At 17.0% G+C, this 25,883-nt stretch overlaps 2 protein-coding genes and 2 non-coding genes across 4 annotated transcripts, besides 4 other annotated features; 2 read left to right on the forward strand and 2 right to left on the reverse strand.

Moving 5' to 3' along the window:
- Window positions 1–5,277: 5,277 nt before the first annotated feature.
- On the forward strand, window positions 5,278–6,305 carry PGAL8A_00042700 (Plasmodium exported protein, unknown function; the record flags this gene model as incomplete). Its single annotated transcript, XM_028674443.1, has 2 exons — window positions 5,278–5,352; window positions 5,469–6,305. The coding sequence occupies 2 exons, from the start codon at window positions 5,278–5,280 to the stop codon at window positions 6,303–6,305; spliced, it is 912 nt and encodes a 303-aa protein (XP_028530795.1).
- Window positions 6,306–8,104: 1,799 nt separating this feature from the next.
- Window positions 8,105–8,518: a repeat region.
- Window positions 8,519–11,201: 2,683 nt separating this feature from the next.
- Window positions 11,202–11,614: a repeat region.
- A 1,934-nt stretch (window positions 11,615–13,548) lies between these two features.
- Window positions 13,549–13,995: a repeat region.
- Window positions 13,996–14,299: 304 nt separating this feature from the next.
- Window positions 14,300–15,001: a repeat region.
- A 6,426-nt stretch (window positions 15,002–21,427) lies between these two features.
- PGAL8A_00042800 lies at window positions 21,428–21,500 on the reverse strand. Its single transcript has one exon. It is a non-coding gene; the product is annotated as a tRNA-Ala (tRNA).
- A 348-nt stretch (window positions 21,501–21,848) lies between these two features.
- Window positions 21,849–21,932, forward strand: PGAL8A_00042900. The gene has a single exon. It is a non-coding gene; the product is annotated as a tRNA-Tyr (tRNA).
- Window positions 21,933–24,458: 2,526 nt separating this feature from the next.
- Window positions 24,459–25,297, reverse strand: PGAL8A_00043000 (centrin, putative; the record flags this gene model as incomplete). The annotated part of the gene is made up of 4 exons (XM_028674445.1): window positions 24,459–24,499; window positions 24,600–24,701; window positions 25,026–25,128; window positions 25,226–25,297. The coding sequence occupies 4 exons, from the start codon at window positions 25,295–25,297 to the stop codon at window positions 24,459–24,461; spliced, it is 318 nt and encodes a 105-aa protein (XP_028530796.1).
- Between the last annotated feature and the right edge of the window lie 586 nt (window positions 25,298–25,883).

Consider the following 25,883-nt stretch of genomic DNA (forward strand, 5'->3'; position numbering starts at 1 on the left):
TATTAAAATTACAAAAAAGAAGAAAATAAAATGAATAAGGATTTTGGGGATTCATAATTTCATTTCTATAAAAAAAATGTTTTTTACAGTTTCATTTTTTTTAAAGTCCACAATATATAAATAGATAAGATTAGAAAATAATTTTTACTTTATTAATCAAAATTTTTTAAAATAATTTATTTAAAATCGTTGATCTTTTTTCTCTTAAATTATTAAATTCTTATGCTACGCGATTTTCCTTTTATAGTACATTACATTATGTAAATTTTGAAATATACTATCTCACTATAATTTGATACATCACAGTTAATTGTAGTAAAACATAGTCATATTATAAAAGAAAAAATTTTATTCCTATAATATTATACATATACTTTTACTTAATAACATACTTTAATAATTTTATCATGCATCCTGGTTAAAATTAAAATGCATGAATATTTAATATATATATTATCCTTTAATAAATGTAACTAGTTTTTTTATTTATTTAATATATTATTGATAAAAAAAAAAAAATTCGGAAAATTTAAGAAATTGAAATATATCCTAATTAAAAAAATATTTTAAATGAATGAGAAAAACTTAAAATAAGAGATAAAAAAAAATAATTATTTCCTTAAATTTCCTAAATCCCTTTTTTTTTATATAATTTAAGAGAAATTATATTTTTAATACAATACAATTTGTTTACACTTAATTTATTGGAAATATAATTTATACAATTATTAGAGTTTTTTTAACGATGAAATGTTTAATTATTGGATAAATTTTTAAATAAACATGTAAATTAATATTTTAATAATTACATTAAAAAGGTACAATAACAAAGTAAATAATAATATGATTAATACGTTGAATTATGTATAATTATATTCTATAAATAGAAATTATTAATATATTAAACTCAAAAAAAATACATTTTTATTTTATATAAATTATCAATATAGTACTTAGATTATATGTTAATTACTTTAAATTTTGGTTAAAAATATTTTTCCTTTTTCATAATATATTATAAAAATCAATACTTTAATTTAATCTTCTGAAAAGACATTTATATGAATTTCTTAAAAAGAGATAAATATATTAATGATAATGAGTAAATTTAAATACACATATATAATAAAGTATGGATAGTTAAACATAATTACAAGTAAGCACATATGTATATTCGTATATAAATTAATTAGAACAAAAAAAATTATACGAAAAATTATCTATACAACTGATTATCATTAATTTTTATCATAGCAAAATGTTTTAATAATTAGTAAATATTTATTTTTAAATTTATTGTAATTAGTAAACAACTATATTCGGAATGTTTTATTTACTGCCATATTTAATATATAAATTGTTTCACATAAATATTTTCTTCAATCAAATAATGGTTGTTATGTATTAATTTAATCGTATGCACCATTTTCCATAATTAATTTTTTTTTTATAATTGCTAAAAATTATAAATTCATATGTAATTTCACTTTTATTTAAATCTTAGATGGAATATCTTCAAGAAACTCTATAGAAGGTAATCCAAAATTCTCTTTAATGTATATAACTATTTTTTTTTTCGGTGCATTAAATTATAAAATTTGTTCCATAATTAATTTTTTTTTTTTATAATTGCGAAAAGTTAAAAATTCATATGTAATTTCACTTTTATTTAAATCTTAGATGGAATATTTTTAAGGAACTTTATAGAAGGTAATCCAAAATTATCTTTAATTTATATAACTACTTTTTTTTTTTTTTGGTGCATTAAATTATAAAATTATGAGTTCAAGAAAATTTCATAGTGATTTATCTATAATTTTTTTTTTAATTAGTAAACAAAGTAATCAATTTCATGCCCATGATGTAGATTCCTTATATTAATGAACGATAATATTATTATCTTATACTATTTTCAATTTTTTTTTTCTTTATATTTTCCTTATTATAATTTAATTTTTTTCCAATGAAGTTATTATTTACATACAATTATATGAAAAGGTTGCATGTATACATATCGATTATTCTAATTTCTATTTAAACTTATATCATAATGTATTACTACGAAAATATTATAATAATTATAATAAATTAATCAGCAATATAAATTAAAAAGGTAAATCATCACAAAAAGAAAAGGTTATGCTATTGTAATGATTTCATCATCTAATAGACTAATTCAAAAGCTGCAATGTATGTCCCTTAGTATAATAATTTAATATATTTACTTTTTATAGTAATTATAAGTGCGTGCATAATTAAAAACATGCGTAGATTCATTTTTGTCTCAATATCCTCATCATAATTTTAATTGATTTATTAAATTTTTTAATATTATATTTGTTCATTATAATTTTTTATTGTAGTATTACAATTAACTCATAAAAAAATAAATATATTTATCAGAAAAAATATTACTTTTATTTTATTACAAAAAATTAATTATTTACCATTGCACCATTGCACAATTATATAATTACAATTTAAACGTACATTGATTATTTAAAAAATGTAAACATGAAAAAATTAAGAAATTCATAAACATCAATGTATATTATAGATATAGAAAATATCAATTAAATATTTTAATTTAAAAATACACATTAATTCATTTACCATGAATCAATTTTATATATATATGTTACAACTTTATCATTTTCTTCATTTTCATCCATTATATGAAAACTTAATATGTGTTATTCTAGCAAAAAGTATGAAAAACATAACATTTTTTTTATGTAAAAATAATTATAATTATTCATATATATATAATAATTATCCTTTATACGTGAGCTATAATTCTTATGAATAGTACACGTGTATCGCTATTATATATCTATATTATCATGAATATATATTTATTAATATTGTAATCGTAAACAAAGGAATAAATAATATTTTTTTCTTTTTTTTCAAAAATGTTTCTCATTGAGAAAAATTAAAACTATTTTTATGTTTCATGTATTGTCATTATAATAATTTAAACTTGATTTACAAAAGGAAAATCTTTTACTTATTCAAATTAATTAAAACTCCATATAACTTCTCAAATTAGATTAATATCCTTCCTATTTTTGTTTTATTTTACGCTAATTATAAGAACTATTTTCATATGTTACATTAAAAAAACGCATAATATAAAATAAATTTAAACTATTATTTTTACTTATTCTTAAGAATAAAAAAAAATATATGAACTTTAAAAATTAATATGTACTTATATCTCATCATTTATAGTGTATTGAAGATTCGATCAAATTGAAATTAAAAAAATTAATTTATTCCATTGAAATTTTTATAAATAATTTACATAAATATCTTAAAATACAAAACTATTTTAAAAATTCATATTTGGAAGATATATTTGTTATGTTTCCTATTAATTTATAATTTATTTATGTAAAAGATATAGTAGAAAAAAAATTATTTAAAAATAAAAATAAAATGAAATCTTAACATATAAAAATAAGATAAAAAGGATGAGTGACTAATATAATTATAATATTTAGTAATTATTAAATATAAAGTATTATACTAAAAATTAATAAATATTCATGTATTTTATTAAAAGCTTGTAGTGTTATTTACTAGAATATATATTACTTTGAAAATTCTATTTCATTTTTTTTCTTTTATTATTATTTCCTACTTCCGAATAAAATATATATCTGATAATTTTTGAATAAAAAATCTAATTATTTATCTGCTTAAAAAACATATTTGAGGTTAACATATATAATTACAAATTTGTTAAATTTATAAATATCTTTAATAATATGTATCATAAAAAAGAATATTATTAAAATAAATTTTTTTTAAAATATTATTTTAATAAATTAATATTATTGATTAATTTTAGAATTAACATCATTTACCAAAGAAAAAATAAATTTTTTCTTTTTGAAGTGAAATTTTTATTATATAAGTTTATCTAATTAAAAAAAGAAAGAAATTATAATTTTTCCATCTTTTATTACTGGAAGTTAATTTATTTTTTTAGTAATTTTAACATTATATGTCTTCAATTTTTTTAAAATAACTCTCTGTTTTCACTTTTATATTTGAAACTAGTCAAGTAATGCACTTCCAAATATTTTCTTTACATAGAATATTTGATTTTAATTTTTTCTGGTTCATCTATAAGAAGGTTTCCTTTAAAAATAATGATACTTAATATAAGGAACAAACCATGTATATATATAATATAATTAAAACATTATGATATTTAATTAGAGAAAATGAAATTAAAATACTTGTATAATAAAAAGATAAATAATAGAAAAATTAAAATATTAATTAGTAAATGTATTGTAAGAAATGATATTTTCAAATAAAAATTAATTTATATTTAATATATCAAAAAATATCTCGAAATATATTGTATATTAACAAGAAAAATGCATGCATTTAAGCTTTACTAATTGTTTCATAGAATATTTGTTTTCTTAAAGGAAACTAAATCTCTCTAATGTATCTATTTATATAAATATAAACTGATAGTTTATCAACACAAATGAGTTCAAGATAATTTAAGTATAATTAATTGCATGTTTCCAAAAATTATAAATAACAGGAAAAAAATGTTTCTTAATCTTAAAAATAACTTATTTTTAGTATATGTATTTAAAAAAAAAAAAAGAGAAAAAAAAAAAAAAAAAAAAATGAAATACAATAATAATATTTATATTTTTATAATATTGTTTTATAGATATTAAGTTTATCAAATACAAAAAAAAATAAAATAAAACGCAATTCTTAAAACTATTGAAAAACATCAATTTATGTAAAAATTTATGAAGTTCCTCAATTATTATTCTAATATTTACATTTTTCCTTTTAAAAGAAACAATTAAAAAAAATTTGTAATACACAATATCTATAATTTTTAATTATAATAACTCAACTAAAAATATAATATATAACATTTACTACAAATTTTAATATTAATAAAAATTGTTAATTTATTTTTAAAATAATTTTGTTTTTCAGTTTTATAATATTTTTTTTTTTATGTATTATCCTTATAGTTTTATTTTTTTAAGTATTAATATCACCTATGTAGTTTAAAGATAAACATAGTATTATACATAATAATAAAAAATTAAGGATCATTTCTTATGTAACAAAATCATTTTTCATTTTAAAAACATAAAAATTTATTACTGATTATAAAAATATCTCAAGAATTATTGTAAATTTCTAGAGTATATTGGATGAAAATAACATTTTTTCACCTGTATTAATTTATATTCTCTATTATTACACTATAAAAGTATAAAAATGAATACATTTCCTTTTTGTTTGAAGGTTGCTACCTTTTCCTTTCTTATTTGGATATTTCAATACTTTTTGAACGTAAGATATTATTTATGCACCATATGTATATATTGACTTATTTTTTTTAATTATTTAATTTAATACTCTAACAAAAAAGAAAAATTCCTTTAAACAATTTTTATTTTGTACGACAGCATAATTTCAGCAAATCTTCTTATAATAAAAATATACCAGCGACAAAATTTGCATCAAAATTCAAAAGAACACTAGCAGAGGTTAGAAAATCACAAAAAACAGGATTTTCACTTGATGATATTAAATTTGTAGATGAAGATTGTGAAGAAGAAAGAACAAGTATAACAGAAGAAAAAAAAAAAAAAAAATATCCAAAAAGAGAAAAATTTCCACAAAAAAAAAAAATTTCAAAAAAAAAAACTGCAGTTAAATCAGGTGATCACAAAGAAAAATCAGATTACAGCAGTGATGAAGAAAGAGAAGATGAATCAGACGAATCATTTAGCTTCTCTCCAGAGTTATCCATGGAATGGAATGATGAGAATATACTTATGTTGGATAAATTTCCTAATCAAATAAAAGGAATGAACACTAATAGGGGAGCTCGCGAAACGGTTGATGAAGATTATAAAAAGGATTTGGATATTTTTGAACCAAGTTGTCCTTATAAAGATAAAGGAAGAATATCTGATGAATCTTTAAAAGATGTTACAACAAAATTTGATGAAATTTTGCTTTCTTCCAAAGAAAAATTTGATAATCATGCAAATGTTGAATCTGAAAAGACAAAAACTCGAGAACAAGCATTAAGAGGGGCTGAAAAATCCGATGAAAAGCATAAAGAACAAGAAATAAAGGATAAACAGAAACATGCACAGTTATCATCAGATACTAAAGAGGAAGATGAAAAAAGAAAAAAAAAATCCAATGTACAATTAGGTAAGAGATGGAATGAAGCTATATGTTCAATGTGGAAAGGATTCAAAAATAAAACAAATAAAAAGGATGATGAATAGAAAAATGATAAGTGGAATAAATGGCACAACAATGTTGTAGATAAAAAGATTGAATTGCAGTTGACTTTTATTGAAGAAAACCTTCCTTTTGATCAAAGAGAAGCATTATTTTAAAGTTAGATACATAATACCTTATGTAAGTTTAATTTACTTTTGACAAAATGTAATGAAAAATGAAACAAAATAACAAATAAATCAGACGATGAAAAAGATGTAAAAACTGCATGAGATAAAGAATATGATCAAACACAGTAAATACCAAAAAAGTTAGAAAGATATAATATATATTCAAATGTCTATATAAAAAAAGTAAATACAAAAATATCTAATGTAATATGAAGAAAAGAAATAGACAAAGAAGTGAAATACAAAAACAAATATATTCTGTGTTTTACTTTTCCTTGAATATTCTATTAGATATAGCAAAAAAAGAAAAACAGAGAATAATAAAAATGTGAATGTATGTATAATGTAAAAATAAAGAGAAACTATATTGATACAAGAAATTTATATAAATTTACCTTAACAGAATATTTTATTTTTGTATGCTTATTTACTCCATAGGAAAAAATTATATGATATTTTGTGTACTTTAATGCATAATTTTAGTTAGTTTGCTTTGCTTTTATTTAAATTAATATTCTTTTCTTATTTGTCAAAATTTTTTTTCAAGTAATTTTTATTATTATTATAGCTTATAAATAATATAAATAAGAATGAAACATGCCTTGCTGTTCTTCAATAAAAATTGTATTCCTTTTGTTTTGTATACATTTGAGTATATACATGGTATTTCTTGTGTTTTATCTCTGTGATATTATGTATGTATTTGTTCTTGTAATTTTTTAAAAATTATAATTCAAAAAATATTAATGCATGGATGAATTCGTAATTATAAGTTAAATATAAACTTAATTTTTACTTCAACATTAGTATTAAATTTATTTTTTTTCTTAATTAAAGATAATTATGAAAGCATAAAAAAAAAACGTTATAGTAAAATGTTTTTTTCACAAGCTTATTTTAAACTAAGAATTATATTAAAAACATTAGATCATATATATATTGTCAGAAAATATTATTAATCTTTTATGAAATAATATCTGGTAAATTATAAGAAAAATAACGTTTTAGCTATGAATGCTCTTTGTTTAAGAATATAATTAACTACACAATTATGAAAAAACATTTTTTTTTTTTTTATTATATGAGATTTTAATTGTTTTGAGATTTAAATTTTAATTGAAATTTTGAAATAAACAAAAACCTAATTCGAAATTTAAAAGGAAAACAAAGATGTTACTTTTATGAATATTTTATATGTATTTTTAAAGAGACTTTCAATAACTCTAAGGAAACTTACTATTTTATTTAAAAAAATATTATTTTACATTTATTCAATAGTTTTTGGCGAAAATTTAAGTTTTTAATAAAAATATAGATAAATCCTTTAAAAGTAAATAAACATTTCTAAGATAGTAATGTTATGTAGCTATAAGGTTTACCTACTTTAGCATCTATATATTTTTTCTACAGTTTTTCGTTAATTGTACGTTTAAATAATTGGCTAATAAAAAGTATTATTAGCCTTTTTGAGAATAAAAAGTAATAGATGTATGGAAAATTAATAGATAGCCATGCAAGCGTTAGATAAAAAAAAATTAGTTGTTAATTTTTTTTTTCTTTTTGAAGATTTAAAATATATAAAAAAAAATATTTATTTTTTTTAAAATAATTTAATGGTCGAAAAATAGAATAAATATTTGTTAACTAAGAGGCTTCTTGTAACACATTTTTGTTTATTTTTATACAAGAATATTTTATATTAACAACAATAAAATTTTGTTGTTTTTCAGTATTTATATATTTATTTTTTGTTTTGTTAATTATTTATGTTTGTTTATTTGAGAGCAATGGATTTAAGTTACCAAACATTAATTATAACATTATAAGTAAAATGCAACTAATTAAAAATTAATAATCAACAAGAATTTAAATTTTTTATAAAAATATGTATATTTATTAAAATAAATAAATGACTCTTAAAATCAATAAGTCTTCAATGAAGCAGACTACATAAATACAGTTTACTTATTTATAGCTTTAAAATTATACTTAAATTCATTGAATTAATATAGACAATATTGCATTCTCTTTATTGATATGTTTGTTCAATACCTTAAGAAGGTCATTGAAAAAGACAATAAATCAATATTATAGTATTTTAAACAGTCAAATTAATAAATAATATGTAAAGGAACCTCAACTTGTCTTATTTACCAAAATATTAATTATTATAAATAATTCCCTATGAATTATGCAAAACTTGATAAAAATTTATTTTGTATTAAAATAAACTTTTAATGTATATATTCTTTATTAATTTATTGTTCAACATAAATTTATTCTTTATTCTTCATTTAATATCTATATCCGTATTAAATTATTTCTCTTTCCCAAAAAAAATGAAACAACAAAAAAAGAATATTATATATTTTTAGTATGCATACTAAAGTATATATTGTAATATATACATTCTTTATTCACATTTTGAGATACATACATCTTATTGTATGTATTTTAATGTACCTATTTACCTAATGTATTTCACATATTGATTTGTTGATTGCCCATGCAGTGACTTTGACGATACTGAACTAACAATTAATAAAGAGCATGTAGATAAAACTTTACTTAGTTTATTTTTATTAAATTAAAATATAAAATAAACTATTCACTTTTATTAATAATATCATATATTAATTGATTCATTTAATTGCTATTGTTGTTAATATATACAATATCCCATGTGTATCACATTTTATATTTAACTTTAAATCTTTCATAAAAAAAATATACTGGACATCATCCTCAAAAAAAAAAAATCTTTTTTTTTTAAGGCATATTTTTTTTTGAAAAAACAAAATAATAAAAAAAAAATCATTATCAGGTAAAAATTATTAATATTTTTTTTTTAAGTATCACAAAAAAAAAATGTTATAAAGAAAATATACTTACCTTTTTTTTTTAGTGTACTCACATCTAGAAAAAGTATATTATTTTTTTTGTATTTATTTTTAGTGCAAATATATTTTTTTTTTTTGGCGTACATACTTTTTGTGTACTTAATTTTTTTTCTTAGTGTTCTTGCTTATGTTTGCACATTTTCCCAGTATTTTAGCATGCATCAATAAAAATGTTTTTATTCATTTTATTTAATTTAATATTATTTAAAAAAATTGGATAATGCTATATATAGACCACATGCCTAACTAAAACTTCAACTACATTCTTTTTTTTCTTGTTAAAAATGTAAGTAGATAAATAATATCATTTATTGGAAATATACTATCTAGGAAAAATTAAATGCATTACTTTATTTTTTGACTGGTTAATGAAGACATTATTAATCTTTTTAAGAGTAAAGATTAATAGTTATACAAAAAATGTACAGTTAAATATGCCAGCATTAGAAGGATAAAAAAAAAATAAACAATTGTTGGCGAGAACAGTTTCTTTGAGAATGAAATTTATTTCATAGATTTAAAGAAAATTTTGTACTTATAATAATATAATTTTTTTGTTTATAATAATTATACAATTTTAATTTGTATTTTAATAATTATTTATTTTATTTAACTTAAATGAACTTGAACTTCTAAAATTATTTATAACATTATAAATAAAAATATATTAAATTAAAAAAATTGGCAAATGAGAGTTTATATTTTTAATAAAAATCCTTTTTTTTATTGAAGTAAGTAAATACATTTTAATAAAAATAAATCTTCAATGAAGTTGACTACATAAGAATAGTTTAATGATTTGTAGCATTAAAATTATATCTAAATTTATTAAACTAGTAAAAGAAACTCTGAGTTCTTTATTAATATATTTGTTCAATACTTGGTTAATAAAAGATATTATTAACCTTTTTGAGAAAAAAAAAAATAAATGTATAGAAAATAAATAGCCACGTAAGCATTAGATAAAAAAAAATTATTTGTTAATTTTTTTTTGTTTTATTCATGTAAATTTTAAATACATAAAATATTATATTCATTTTTTTTTTTTTTTTGAAAATAATTTAATAACAGAAAATTAAGAAATATGGCTGTTGAATAAAAATTTTTCGGTAGAAATTTTGTTTAAATTTATATATGAAAATTTTATATTAACAATAATAAAATTTTTGTATTTTGTAATATTTATATAATTTATTTTGTATTTTGCTAATTTGAGAACAATGGATTTTAATTTCTAAACATTACTCATAACATTATAAATAAAATATATGTAATTAAAATTAATAATAAATATAGATTTAAATTTTTAATAAAAATAGGGATTTTTATTAAGAACGTAAATTCTTCTTAAAAATAATAAATGCTCAACGAAATAGAAAATATAAATACATTTTACTTCTTTATAGCATTAAAACTAAGTTTAAATTCATTAAATTAATAGAAAAAGCTCTATATGCTCTTTATTAACATATTTGTTCAATACTCTAGGAATGTCATGGGATAAACAATAAATTGATAAATCACTACTGACCAAAATAGTTAACTAAGAAAAAAAAAAATTTATTTTTTTTTGCTTCATCATATATTTTTCTGACTGTATTTTGCTCATTGAGGAATCAAATTTTAAATCTTACAAAAATTAAATTAGGAGTATAAACGAAAAAAAAAAGAAAATTTTGTTTTTATTAGTATTTATTCTTTATGTACCTTTGACAGACTGTTAATATCCTTATCTTTAATTTTTTAGTTTTTTAAAGAGATTCTTTTACATATAATCAATAATTGTAATAAAGATTTAAGTTTTTAATGAAAATAATAATAAATTTTTATTAAATGAGTAAATACTTCCAAAACAGTAAATTCTCATTTGTTGATTTATTAATAGTCTGTTCTTTAACTTGACCAAAATATTGAACAAACTAACAAAGAGCATATATAGTTGACTCTACTAATTTATTGAATTTATGTATAATTTTAAATGATATAAACAAGTAAAATGTATTTACGTAATTTACTTCGCTGAATATTTATTGTGTTCAGATGTCGTTTATTTACTTTAATAAAAATCGTATATTTTTATTAAAAATTTAAGTTCTATTTAATTATCAATTTTTTAATTACACATATTTTACCTATAATGTTATAAATAGTGTTTGACTATTCAAGTTTACTTCTTTCATGTTAAAAAATATAAGTAATTAATGAAATACAAATTTAAATTATATAAATATCACAAACACGAAAATTTTATTATTATATATATAAAATTTTCTTTTAAAAATTTCTTACAAAGAAACCTTTTGCCAATAAATTACTTATATTTTTCAATCATCATTTTTTTTCCAGTCCATTCAAAATTTCTTTTTAAAATAAGAATAGTATCTATTTTTTTGCGTATTTAATTTATAAAAAGAAACAAAAAAAAATTAATAAATAATTTTTTTATCTACCACTTTCATGGCTAACTACGTATTTTCCTTGTAGTTAGTTATTTTCATTCTCAAAAAGGTTAATAATTCCTTTTATTAACCAAGCATTGAACAAACAAATTAATGAAGAGTATGTAGAGTTGTTTCTTCTAATTTTAACTGTTGTAAAAATTATATTGATATTACCATTGAGAAATCATAATATGTAGTTTGCATAATTGAACATTTATTGTTTATAGAGAAATTTACTTATTGTAATAAAAATTACCAATATATGTATTGAAAATCTATATACTCGTTAAAACTACTGATTATATATAAAAAAATCTTCTAACATATAATAGCAAATTTACATTAAAGTCAAAGTTTTTTAAAAACACACAAAAATTAAATACCAATAAAATCAAATGATTTTTGTTTTCAAGTTCATAATTTCTTTTTATTTGACTTAAAAAATAATTCATTGGGAGAGAATTATCAATATAATATTTAATAATTACTAAAAAAAAAAATATAAAATGCAAAATTTTAAATATATTTAACAAAACAACTTTCCAATTAAAAATAAGAAACATTTTTTTTTCTATTTTAAACTACAGGATATTCATGACTAAATTTATATTTTTCGTATAAGTAACTAATTATTTTATAAAAGAATAATAATATCTTTTATTAACCTATATTCTAGCAAAATCATTGAATAGACTATAAAAAAACTAAAAGCCTCTATTTTTAATAAAGAAAAAACAACAAAAAAAATATAATTAACACATATATATACATCTTCTTTTTATCATGTATATCTTTATTTATCATTTAGATAATAAAATACTTCTGTTATATTTGAGGAATTCAATTAACAGAAAGCATATAAAAAAATCGCTACCTATTTAATTTATTAAATATTAATTATTTTAAATAATAATTAAACCTTTATTAATTATACTAAATAACTTAAAACAAAATTTATTTTATAATGAAATAAATTTTTCATAATATATTTTTTTATTTGTTTATCATTTAATATCTATTTTGTTATTTATCTACTATTTATGACAGCATCTTTACACCACATAAATTTTCATCTTTCGCTACATTTGAAAAAAAAAAATTTTTTTTAAAAAGTAAACAAAAAAAATATTGTACATGTATATATTCATATGTATATATATATATAAACTTTTTTTTTTAGTGTACATGTTAAAGAATTTGTTAATAAAAGGTATTGTTAGCCTTTTTGGGAGTAAAAAGTAATAACTTATGAAAAATAAATAATTAGCCATGCAATTATTATACAAAAAAAAAAAATAGTTGAGAATTTTTTTTTGTTTTATTCTTGTAAATTTTAAATACATAAAATATTATATTTATTTTTTTTTTGAAAATGATTTAATAACAGAAAATTAAGAAATATGGCTATTGAATAAAAATTTTCCGGTAGAATATTTTGTTTATATTTATATAAGAAAATTTTATATTGACAATTATAAAATTTTTGTATATTGTAATATTTATATAATTTATTTTGTATTTTGCTAATTTGAGAACAATGGATTTTAATCGCTAAACGTTAATAATAATATTATAAATAAAATATATGTAATTAAAATCAATAATAAATAAGGATTTAAATTTTTAAAAAAAATAGGTATTCTTATTAAAGTAAATAAATTCCTCTTAAAAACAATAAATGATCATTGAATTGGATTATACATATAAAACAGTTTACTTATTTATAGTATATATTTAAATTCAATAATTGGGTAGAGACAACTTTATAAGCCCTTTATTAACACGTTTGTTAAATACTCTATTTATTAACTACCTTTTCAATGACTTTGCTAGAGTTCTGAACAAGCACATTAATAAAGAAAATGTATAGTTACCTCTACTAATTTATTGAATTTAAATGTAATTTTTATGCTATAAATCAGAAAACCGTTTTATATTTATAATCCAATTCAATGATCATTTATTGTTTTTAAGAGGAATTTATTTACTTTAATAAGAATACCTATTTTTTTTAAAAATTTAAATCCTTATTTATTATTTCTTTTAATTACATATATTTTATTTATAATATTATTATTAACGTTTAGCAATTTAAATCCATTGATCTTAAATTAACATACATATATAATTAACAAAACACAAAATAAATTATATAAATACTATAAAATACAAAAATTTTATTATTGTTATTATGAAAATTTTTTATATAAATTTAAACAAAATATACTACAAGAAACTTTTTAGTCAATAACTTTTCTTTTTAATTTTTCGACAACTAAAACATTTTAAAAAAAAAAAATAAATATCTTTTTTATATATTCGATTCATTAAAAGGAAACAAAAGAATTATCAACTAATTTATTTTTATTTATCTTGTGCTTGCATGACTAGCTATTCGTTTACCACACAGCCATTATTTTTTATTCTCAAAAAGGTTAATAATACCTTTTATTAACAAGAGGTTCTATAATTGAATTTATGGATCATTTTCACAAAACAGGGTAAAACGGCTCATACTTTTCAGGAGTTCCTTTCATTATTGTAATACAGTATCTAATAAAAGAAATGGTTAACCTTTTTGAGAATGAAAAATAATAGTTGTATTCAAAATAAATAATCAAGAAGCTCTAGAAAAAAAAAAAAAAAATTAGTCGATAATTTTTTGCATTTCTTTTTCATAAATCAAATACATAAAAAAGATATTTATGTTTTTTTAAAAAAAAAAAGGAATTTTTAAGGATAGAAAAAGTTTGTTGAAAAATATAAGTAATTTATTGAATAAAAAGTTTTCTTTTGTAGTGAATTTTTATTTTGAATTTTTAAGAAAAAATTTTATATATATAATAATAAAATTTTCATTTTTGTAATGTGTATATAATTTAATTAGTGTCTTATTAATTGCTTATGTTTGTTAATTTGAATATAATGGATTTAAATTGCTAAACATTGCTCATAACATTATAAATAAAATATATATAATTAAAACAAATAATTAATGAGGATTGAAATTTTTAATAAAAATTGTGACTTTTATTAAAGCAAATAAGTGATTCTTAAAAAACAATAAATTCTCAAAGAAGTAGATTATATATATAAATCATTTTACTTGTTTATAGTATTAAAATTATACATAAATTCATTAAATTAGTAGAGACAACTCTGCATTCTCCTTGTTAACCTATTTGTTCAATACTCCAAGAAAGTCATTAGACAGACAATTAATAAATCATGAAGGTAAAAATATAAAAAATAAAAATTTAAACCTTCCATTTTTTATCATAATATAATTACTCATTATAATTTTTCCAACTTCCTTTAATAACATACTTTCCATTTTTGGTTTTTTTTATTAGTACGATAGTAATATTAATATAATAAAAAAAATTTCTATAAAAAAATGTTTAAATACCTTAATAAAATTCAAATATATTAAAAAATGTTAGTAGAGTAAATTTAAAGAATAAAAATTCAGAAAAATAATTCATGAAGGATATAACAAATAAGAGAATTAACGATGTTATCCCAATTTACATATTTAAGAATTGAAAAATTGAACATAGTAGTAATGATAAAAAAAATAACTTCATTTTATATTTCATTAATTTTTTCATTATTATCCCTCTAAATATAATTTAGTATCTATGAAATATTTAAATTTTGAATTATTAATTCCATATAAATTATTTAGAATATTGTAATCATTATAATAATTAAAATAATTTATTACATCCTCCTAAATAAAATATATTAACAAAAAGAAAAAAAAAATTATTTACAATTGTTAATAATTGAATAAAAGTATATATTTTATTTTTAAAAAAATACAGTAATATTCATATTTTTATAATAAGAATTTTTATATTTTTATATCATTCTTTTGTTATATATGAAAAAATAAATAATGACATTTAATTTTATTTCTGCTATTTTAACATGTATTAGTAAAATAAAAGCGAAAATATATTAAAAAAAAAATCACATAAAAAAAAAAAAAATATAAAATTATAAAAAAAAATCAAAACTTGCACACGAATATATATTTAAGATTCTTTTTCTAATAATTTGAAAGAACAAATAGCAATAAAATTTTTTGATTAAAAATTAATCAGAATCAATTTTAAATACTTTATTAAAGACATAATATCAATATTAATAATTTATATAAATATAAAAAGCATTATTAACAAATATTAAAAAAAACAACTGAAAGAATAATATTATTTGATTTTATTATAATTTTCTTTCATATTTTTTTATAAATATTTTTTTATTTTAAAACTTTTTTTAAATTATAAACTTTTTCATCATTAACATTACTCATCTAATTAATTATTTAAAGATTCGAAATTTCGTATTTAAAACAATAGATATATCTTAAAGAATTAATATTCTTTAAATATAAATAGTTTTTTTTTCTTTAAAAAAATAAATTATTAAAAAAAAAACGCAACGATTTATTTATAGTAATGGTTAATTAATAGTATTATTGGCCTTTTGAATATTTATCAAGACATAAATATGATATATCTAGATGTCTAATCATTCATGCTAGTCATTAAGAATTTATGCATGTTTTTTATATGACACACTTTTATTAGTTTGTATTAAAATTTTGTTTATAGAGGAAAATTTCATTTGAAAAAAAAATTTTTTTTCTATAATATTTTTTTATAAAAAAAAAATAAAAATATATATTTTTTATGTGCATAATTTTTTTTTTTCCTTTGAAGAAAAAAATAATCTATTTTATAAATTTATTACGTTTACATATTATAATTTTTTTTATAGTAATTCTTTAATTATTCTTAAGTGATAATAATTTTGAGTATTTCATACTTTTTTTTTTTTTTTTTTTTATTGAATTATGTATACTTTTCTATAATAATTATAATTTAAGAAAATAATAAAAAATATAGATTAAAAGATATATTTTATTATTAGGTTTTAATTTTGCATTAAATAAAGTGATTATTTCATATTACGTGTTTTAATCAAATAGTACATATGTTTTCTTTAAAAATTAAGTTATAATTAGTAGATTAAGTAAAGTTAACTCTACATACTTTTTATTAATTTCGTTATTTAATACTTACGGAAATTCATCAAATAGTTAATATATGATCAATCTAAATATTTTAAGGTTCAGCTCTATATTTATTCTATTTGAAATTAAAAATAGGACTATAATACTATTTATTAACCACTACATGCTCTTTATTAAATTGATTGTTTAAAATACAGTAAAAGAATTTAAACGTCAAACTAATAAATCATTTAGTGGAAAGAAATAAATTAAATAAAGAATATAATGTTTTACTTATATAAGTTATGAACTAAACGAGAATATTAAAACCCTTACATTAGAATATACTAATTTTAAATAATAAGTATACTAAAAATACCTACACCAAACTTCATGTTTTGATGAGCAAATGGCAATTTTTTTTATTTTTTTTTTTCACTTCTTAAGATATATTTCTTTTTTTGAAGAAAGAAAAACTTTTTTTTTTATTATTTTATTCATAAAGTGTGGTGAGATGTGTAGTAAAATCTCATAAGTTTTACATAGTACCAATTGTGTAATGGATATGGTGATTGAAACTTAAAATAATTTAAAAAGTTCATCTTAATTATTAAAAGATGTACAAGTAGAATCAAAATTTATTTTTAGAATTAAAAATAAAATGTATAAAATTAAATAGAATAATTTATAAGAAATTATTATTTATAATATTTAATATTAAGTAAAATAAGTAGGTATGTTTCTACCTACTCTTTATTAATTTGACCATGTATATTACTATAAAAGTCTTTGAATGATCAATTAATAACTTATATAAATAAATCTCTACTGTCTTTTTACGAATCCATTTACAATAGGTAATTATATATTCTTAAAATAATTATAATATAATATATAATCAATTTATTTTGTATCTTATCTTTTTTTAATTTCTCTTTTCAGAAGTTTTTGTTACAAATTATTATCTTTTATTTTTAAACTTAAATCATTCACACACAAAACCATAAGGAAAAACTCATTTATTTATTTTTTTTTTTTTTAACATAAATATCAAAATTCTAAAAAAAAAAAATTTACATACATAAATCTTATTATAATTATTTTATTATATACATACCTGTAAGCATGTCTTTATATACTTTTCTAAAGACATATATATGTAGTTACGCATCCTTGTATGTTTGTCTTTATATTCAAAATCTTGTTATACATATTTTTATGTACACATCGTTCCAACATCTTTTATGCACTAGAAAGTTTTTTACATAATATTTTTCATTATATTCAAATTTCAAAGAGGTCAATATATTTTATTGAACACACGTTTAGTAATTCATTTTACTAAGCACCACTGTAAGGACACAGAAAATAGATGAAATAATAATTTAAAGGAAAATATTTAAAATTAAAAATTAATTTTATAAATTTCCCTTATAATTTATATTTTTTGACAAGAAAATGAAAAGATAAAAAAAATATATGTCATTAAACTATTTAACTTTTCTTTGAACATTTTCATTTTATTTGTTTTGAACGATCTTTTGAAGCAAATACACCTGATGTAAATCTTAGAAAACTTACTGTTTATTATTAATATTATTAATTTTTTTGTATATGAACGTGTCATAAAATTTCATATATTGAACTTTAAAGATGAAAATATTGAGTTTATAATTGTCCTATACAATTTAATATTTTCAAGTGTAAGTTATACAAATGTTTGCATCTTTCTTTTACTATGCAAATAAGAAGCAAATAGAGTAAAATAATATAAAAATAGAAAATTTAATAATTATATAAAGCTTATTACTACTTCTGTAAAAATTAAATATGTAGACATAATTGAAAGGTAAAAATAAATATAATAAATTTAATGTATAAAAAACAAAGAAAAAATGAATGCATAACTAATATTTTAAAAGTTAACGATTTTAGTAGAGTGAAATAAGGAAAATAATTCCTTATTTCACAAATCCAATTTCTCCAAATAGTAAATTTTTGAAGATAAAATTCAGTTTAAAATAAAAATTTATGAACCTAACTACACTTTACAAATGAATCATTGTATGTATTATAAATTAATGAAAAAACCATATAGAACTGGTGAATTCTGTAATAACTTCTTAGGAAAATTTTCATTTATATCTTTTAGGATTTCTGCATTATACTAAAAAAATAAATAATAATTTTTACATCATCTTTACAACGGTGAGATTCCATTTTCCTTCTGTTGAATAGAAGGGTCTAATATATATTTATAATTATATTTTCCTTAAAACTGAAATTATTAATGTCATTTAAATTTTGCATAATATTTACAATGTTTTTATGAATGAACAAAAATAAAAATATATAAGAAAAAAAAATTACATTTAAATATCTAATTTTGTATGAAAAATTAAACAAAACAATAGATTAATATATAAAAATAAGAAAATATTTTCTATTTATAAAAATTAAAAAAAAAGGTATATCAAATTAGTGACATTAAAATTATATTTTAAACACATTAAAAGGGCAATTTCTTTTCTTTTTTTTTCTTATTTTTTTTTCAAGTTTTATTCTAATTTCATTAAGATTTATTATTTATACTATAAAAGTTTATTAAATATACACGTATTATAACAACTTTTCACAATTACATTTTAAAAAAGAAAACTAAAGTAATTTTAAAAAAAAGTATTTAATGATTAATGTTGTCTTATTAATTTTAAAACAAAAATTTAAAGCAAAAATTTATAATTAAAACCACTATTTTCTTATTTTTTAATAATTATTTGTATATTTAGCTGCTCTTATATAATTTTACTAAAATAATTAGATTAAATATATATAATTAATTTTATTAAAGTATCTATCATTAAATAATTATCATCCTTCATACATATGAAAGGATTGTTTATGACAACCCCCTTTAGCATAATATAAATGTATTTCTGTTAATTAAATACTTTTTGTTATTCTCAAAATTCTTTTCATATTAATCATTGCATATGTCTATAATCTACATAAGGATGTTATAGATAATTTTTTATAATTTTTCTTAATGTTTTCCCTTTTCTCCTTTTATTATATCATTTTCATATAAATAAAATTATTGTTATATTTTACATAATTATACTAATTTAAATTTCTAAATCTTGTATATATACTAAAATCCTCAAATTCATATATTTTTGAATGAATGAATGAATGCGAATTTAAAGAAAAAAAAAAGGAAAAAAATTATATACTTATAAATTTTTTTTAGTCTTTTTGTTTTATATTTTTCTTTTAGAAATAAAAAAAAAAAATTATTTTCTAGTAATTTTGTATAATTGCTTCAAAAAATTATATTTTTATAACAAAAAAAAGAATAAAAAAATAAACAATATTCACAAAAAATCCTAAATTAAAAAAATTTACAAACTTTGAAATGTTTAAATAAATATAAAAATGTTATCATACGATTTTTATTCTATTTCTCTTTCTTCTCATTGATATTTATACATATTTTTTTCTTTTAACTAAATGGCTATTATCCTTTTTATATAAATGAATAATTAGAAAACGAAAAACTCCTAGAATAAAAAAAAATGCGAAATGAAATTATTTAGAAAATATAGCATTAAAAAAGATAAAATATTTTATCTAAATTATAAAAAATTACAAAAATTATATAATGGCACTTAGTGGAAAAAAGTATGCCTTTTTCGTTAAATAATGCATTTTATTTTATTTTATTTTTAATTATTAAAAATAAGGATTTAAAGATATATTAATTTTTGTAAAAAAAAAAAAATATATTTTAAATTTGTATAATAATTGTTTTCGTATAAAAAATGATTCATTTTAAATCATTTTTTGTTATATGATATTCATTCATTTTATTAAGATATATTATTATCTTATTTTCCTCTTATTTTGTTATTTTAATCGAAGCTTCAGGTGTTGAAAATTTCCTATCTACTAATAATTTTTAATTTAAATACAATTTAAAAGAACAAACATATATTAATTTAAATTGAATTTTATTCTGTTCAAGTTAACAAAATATTATAATATTAATTGAATTTATTATAAATACTTTAGTATAATTTGGTTGAAAACATCAATTTTAATATGACTAAAGTCAAAAAAATGTCTCTATATTCCTCAATATTATCCATAAATTTTTCTAAAAAAACAGGAATTATTCCAAAATTTTAAAAGGTTTCTGTTGAATAAAAAATAAAATAACATAAAAAAAAAAAAAAAATATTTAAATAAAAAAAAAATAAGAAATATAAAAAATAAAATAAATCTTATCCATAAGGAAGTTGATGTAACTTGAGTTTTACATAATTAAGGATTTTTTACAAAATAAAAAATAATTTCATTATTAATAATAAAAGAGTAAAATATTTTATAATTTTAATTAAAAATGTGAATGTAGTATTCGCAACATAGAAAAAACTATTAAGTACATTTTATTTAATTTTTTCATATTTTAAATAAAATTCTCATTAATTATTAATATAAATTTATCTTATAAAAGTATTTTTTATATATTATATAATGCATTCTTTTCATATATCACATTTATATTAACTTAAAATTAACAATATAGTAAATTTAATATATTATTTCATTAAAAATGTATTTTATTTTAAATGGACGACCGGGGTATCGATCCCCGTACCTCTCGCATGCTAAGCGAGCGCTCTACCACTTGAGCTAGTCGCCCGTAATTATAATAATATTAAAATAAATATTCAGTAAATATTATCTTTAAGTTAACTGCATTATCAAAAATAATGCTCTAATTTTTAATAAATTTGTCATATATATTATTAATTCATAACTAATATTTTAAATAAATAATTTTTCTTATATCGTGTAAAAAAAGAAATTGTGTATATTTTTTATAAAATTATTTTTTAAAATATTACTTTTATGTATATATATATATTTTTTCTTTTTTTTTTTGGTTTTCATAGCTATTTAAATTTATAAAAATAAAGTATATAATTTTTATTTTTTTTCATCCATATAAATTAAGCTAATGATATAATACAAAAGTGATTCTAGTATTCCGATGATAGCTCAGTTGGTAGAGCGGCAGACTGTAGTTGTAATGGTTATCTGTTGGTCACCGGTTCGATTCCGGTTCATCGGACTTTTTTTAATACTCTCATAATATGCAAAATAAATTTTACTTAAAGTTTTTTATTTGATTTTTTAATATTTTAATAGAATATTATTTGCTTAATATATCATATATTCTTTTTATTAAGAATTTACGACATATTTTAAGAAAAAATTTTAATATTATATTTAAAATTTAATTCTACTTTTTATAAACTACTATATATATAAAATACTCTATTGAATGATTTTCTAGTGTTTTTAAATATAAACTTATATTGTTTTTGTTTTAATTACTTATATACATGATTTGTATAATTAAAATATATTTTTTTTTTTTTTTTTTTTTTTTTTTTTGATATAAATATAAAGGACACTCATTTAATTGTAAGATATTTATAAAATTAAGATATAGAAATAGATGAATATCCCATATATAGTATTTTATTTATAAAAATAAAAAAAAATTTACATGAAATATTAGAATTTTGTTAACATAAATAATACATTGAATACTGGTTATTTAATATTTATTTTTTTTTAAAATCAAATCTCAAGATTATTTTAAAATAATAAAATATTTTAAAAGATCTTTAGATGATTAGAAATATGTTTTTGTATCATTTGAGCATAACATGGAAAGCTAATTTTAAACTAACGAAAATTTTTTCTTATGATACACCTATATATTTTATTTATGTTCTCACAAGTATCATTTAATTGTAATATGAATATTTTCTCTATATTTCATTTTAAAAAGTGATAAAAGATTTAACTAACATGAGCATAACGTTAAAATTATATTTTTAAAAAATATATTAAAGAAATTATAGTTCACTCATAATTTGATTTCATATATATATTTATAAATATAAAATTAACAAAAAAAAAAAAAAAAAAAGCGACACATTTTTTATTTTATTATCCAATAAATTAATATAAATAATTACATTATTTTATATAAATTCCTAGCTTTTATTTTAAAAAATTGTTCATTTTAATTATATGTTTACTTAATATACTACACAAAGAAATATTTTAATTTGAAATTTCTTCAAAAAAAATATAATTTTACACCTTATTTTTTTTACATATTATAAATATAATTTGTCTATAAATATGTTAATTTAAATTTTATACTAATTCTTAATATATATATATATATATATGTGTATAAAATAAATATTATGAACTATTTTAAAATTATTCAGGTAAATATATAACAGCCTCTTTTTTTTTTTTTTATAAGAATTTTTTCTTATTTAATTTCTAAATAGGAAAATGTATATATTATCTAAAACAAATAAAAATAAATAAGCTATTCATACCTTATTTTTAGCAACAATTTTTACATAATAATTTTAATATAAAAAAAAGAGCAAGCACAATTCTATGAGGTAAACATATAAATGCAAAATTTTTGTATTTGCATTTTATAAATTTTTCCTTGATGATTTTTTATTTATAGAGATTATAATAAGGCATTTACAATACTTATAAAAACATCTTCTTAATTATGTGAACAAACTTTTTAATTATTTGAGGAATAAATTATATGATGATTCCCCGTAATTATCATTCTTTAAATTATATATATTGAGACTTAATATTGATTTAAATAGAGAAATAACCATTTTCATTAAGTTTTGACTTTTCACAATAAAAAAACAAAAAAAAAAAAAATTAAGTATCTCACAAAAATTAGGAAGAACATATAGCTTATAATACACACCAGTATTAATTTTTTATTTCTTCACGAAATTTCTATTTATTCTCAATAGTAAAAATATATAAGGGTAAAAAAATAATCACGTATTTACTAGTGATTCTGTAAGATTAAGAATTATAATATATGTTATTTTTTTTTTTTTTTTTGTATGGAAAATTTAATAATATTTGAATAATTATAATAAATATTTAAATTTTATTTTATATTTCAAAAAATATTTTATGTTTATGTCATACAAATATATATTAAAACTTTTTAAAACAATCAGCTACATAATATAAAGTAATTGACATATTTATACAAAATAAAAATAATGTTTTAAAAAATCTCTAAAAATATACATTTTATATATATGTGCATATTGTTTGTTCTCTTGAAACATTTAATAAATATGAAATTATACAACAAATATAAAATTCTTTAATTTGCTTATAAATTTTATGTCCAATTTTATGTTAAAACTTAAAACAGTTTTTCTTTTTTCACATCTTCATAAATTCGTGAAATAAAACTTAGTTCATAAATTTAAAAATTCTATAAAAAAAAATTAAATATAATAATTCTATTATTAATTAATTTTGAGATAAGTATTTTTTTTTTTTTTCAAGAATTACAAAAATTTATTACTAATTAATATTAAAAGGAAGCTACATGAAAACAAATAATTCTTACATTTAACATATAAATGTGTTATATAATAAAAACAAATAAAAAGAAAAACTTAATTAAAATAGTTAATAACCCCCTGTAAAGAAATTATTTAAATAGAAAAATTATTTCCAGAAGTTACTTTTCTGTATTAAAAATTTTTTATATCTCTTTATAATTTTAGTTTGATTCTATAAATATCATATATTCATCAAATGAAACTAAAAAAAAAAAAAAAAGAAAAGAAAATACGTTAGCATATTAAAAAAAAAATTTTTATAAAATATTAATATAAATTAAAATAATAAAAAAATTTTCTACTTGTTCCTGATGAATCCAAGTCTACTTTTATAAAAAAATTTACAAAGTCAGATTTTTTCATATTTTTTAAAACTAATGTAATTTCTTCAGCATCAATTAAACCTTAAAAAAATTGAATATAATAAATATAAAATATAATACATGAATTACATTAATATTTTAATTTAAATTTTTAATTAATAATGATTATAATATTTACAAAACTACACAACTTTTATAATTTATTAAAAAAATAATAATAATTCTATCTATTAATATATTACATATCTTTTTTTTTTTTTTTTTTATAGAAGAAATTTTAAATATATTTTGAATTGTTAAAAAACATTAATATTAACTTGTAAGATTTTTTTTTTTTCTCTACAATTCTAAATTTTAGAATCTATTATTTTCACATTAAAAATTTGTTCATAAAAATTAACATACCATCTCTATTTAAATCATATTCAGCAAATTCTAAATATACTTCTTCTTTTTCCTCCTCAGAGATACCATCATTCGTTTTGTTTACTTCATCATTATATTTAGACTAATAAAAAAATAATTGTAATGTAAAATATTATTTATATTTTAAACATCTAACATTAATCAGTACAATGTTTTTTTTTTTTTTTTTTTTCTTTAACCTCAGATTTTAATTTATTCCAAAATATAAGAAAAAAAAAAAATAAAAAAAATAGCTGAAAAGATAATTTCATTATTAAGAATTTAAAAAGAAAAAAAAAATAAATAAATAATGTTTATTTAGTTTTCCAGATATATATATTTTGTAAAAAATTCTTAAAGTTAAAATAAAGAAGTGTTTTAATTTAATGTATTATTTAAACAGATTAATTTTGTATTCATATATAAAAAGCTTTTTTTTTTTTTTTTTTTGGTATTTTTTTTAATTTAAAATATAATTATTAAAATATCGATAAATGTAGTTCAAAAAAAAAAAATTATACATAAATTCATTTATATATGTGTATGCATTTATTTGTAAAAAGTTTTTTTAATAAATATTTTTTGTTAAATAGAAATATGTAAAAATAAAGTAAAAATAGTTTTTATTCTTTTTCTTTTCCTTTTTTTTTTTTTTTTTTTTTTTTTTAAAAAAAATCATATTTCTTTATAATGATGTTATTGCATCATCATTAAAATATATTCATCATTTAAACTTACATATACACTGCAATAATTTTATTAATGTTNTTTTTATTTATTTATATACATTATTTTTTTTTTTTTTTTTTTTAATTAAAATATATTTTTTAAAAAAAAAAAAAAAAAAAAATTAAAAAA

Source organism: Plasmodium gallinaceum (assembly GCF_900005855.1).
Source record: "Plasmodium gallinaceum strain 8A genome assembly, contig: PGAL8A_v1_32, whole genome shotgun sequence".
Classification (NCBI taxonomy): Eukaryota; Apicomplexa; class Aconoidasida; order Haemosporida; family Plasmodiidae; genus Plasmodium; species Plasmodium gallinaceum.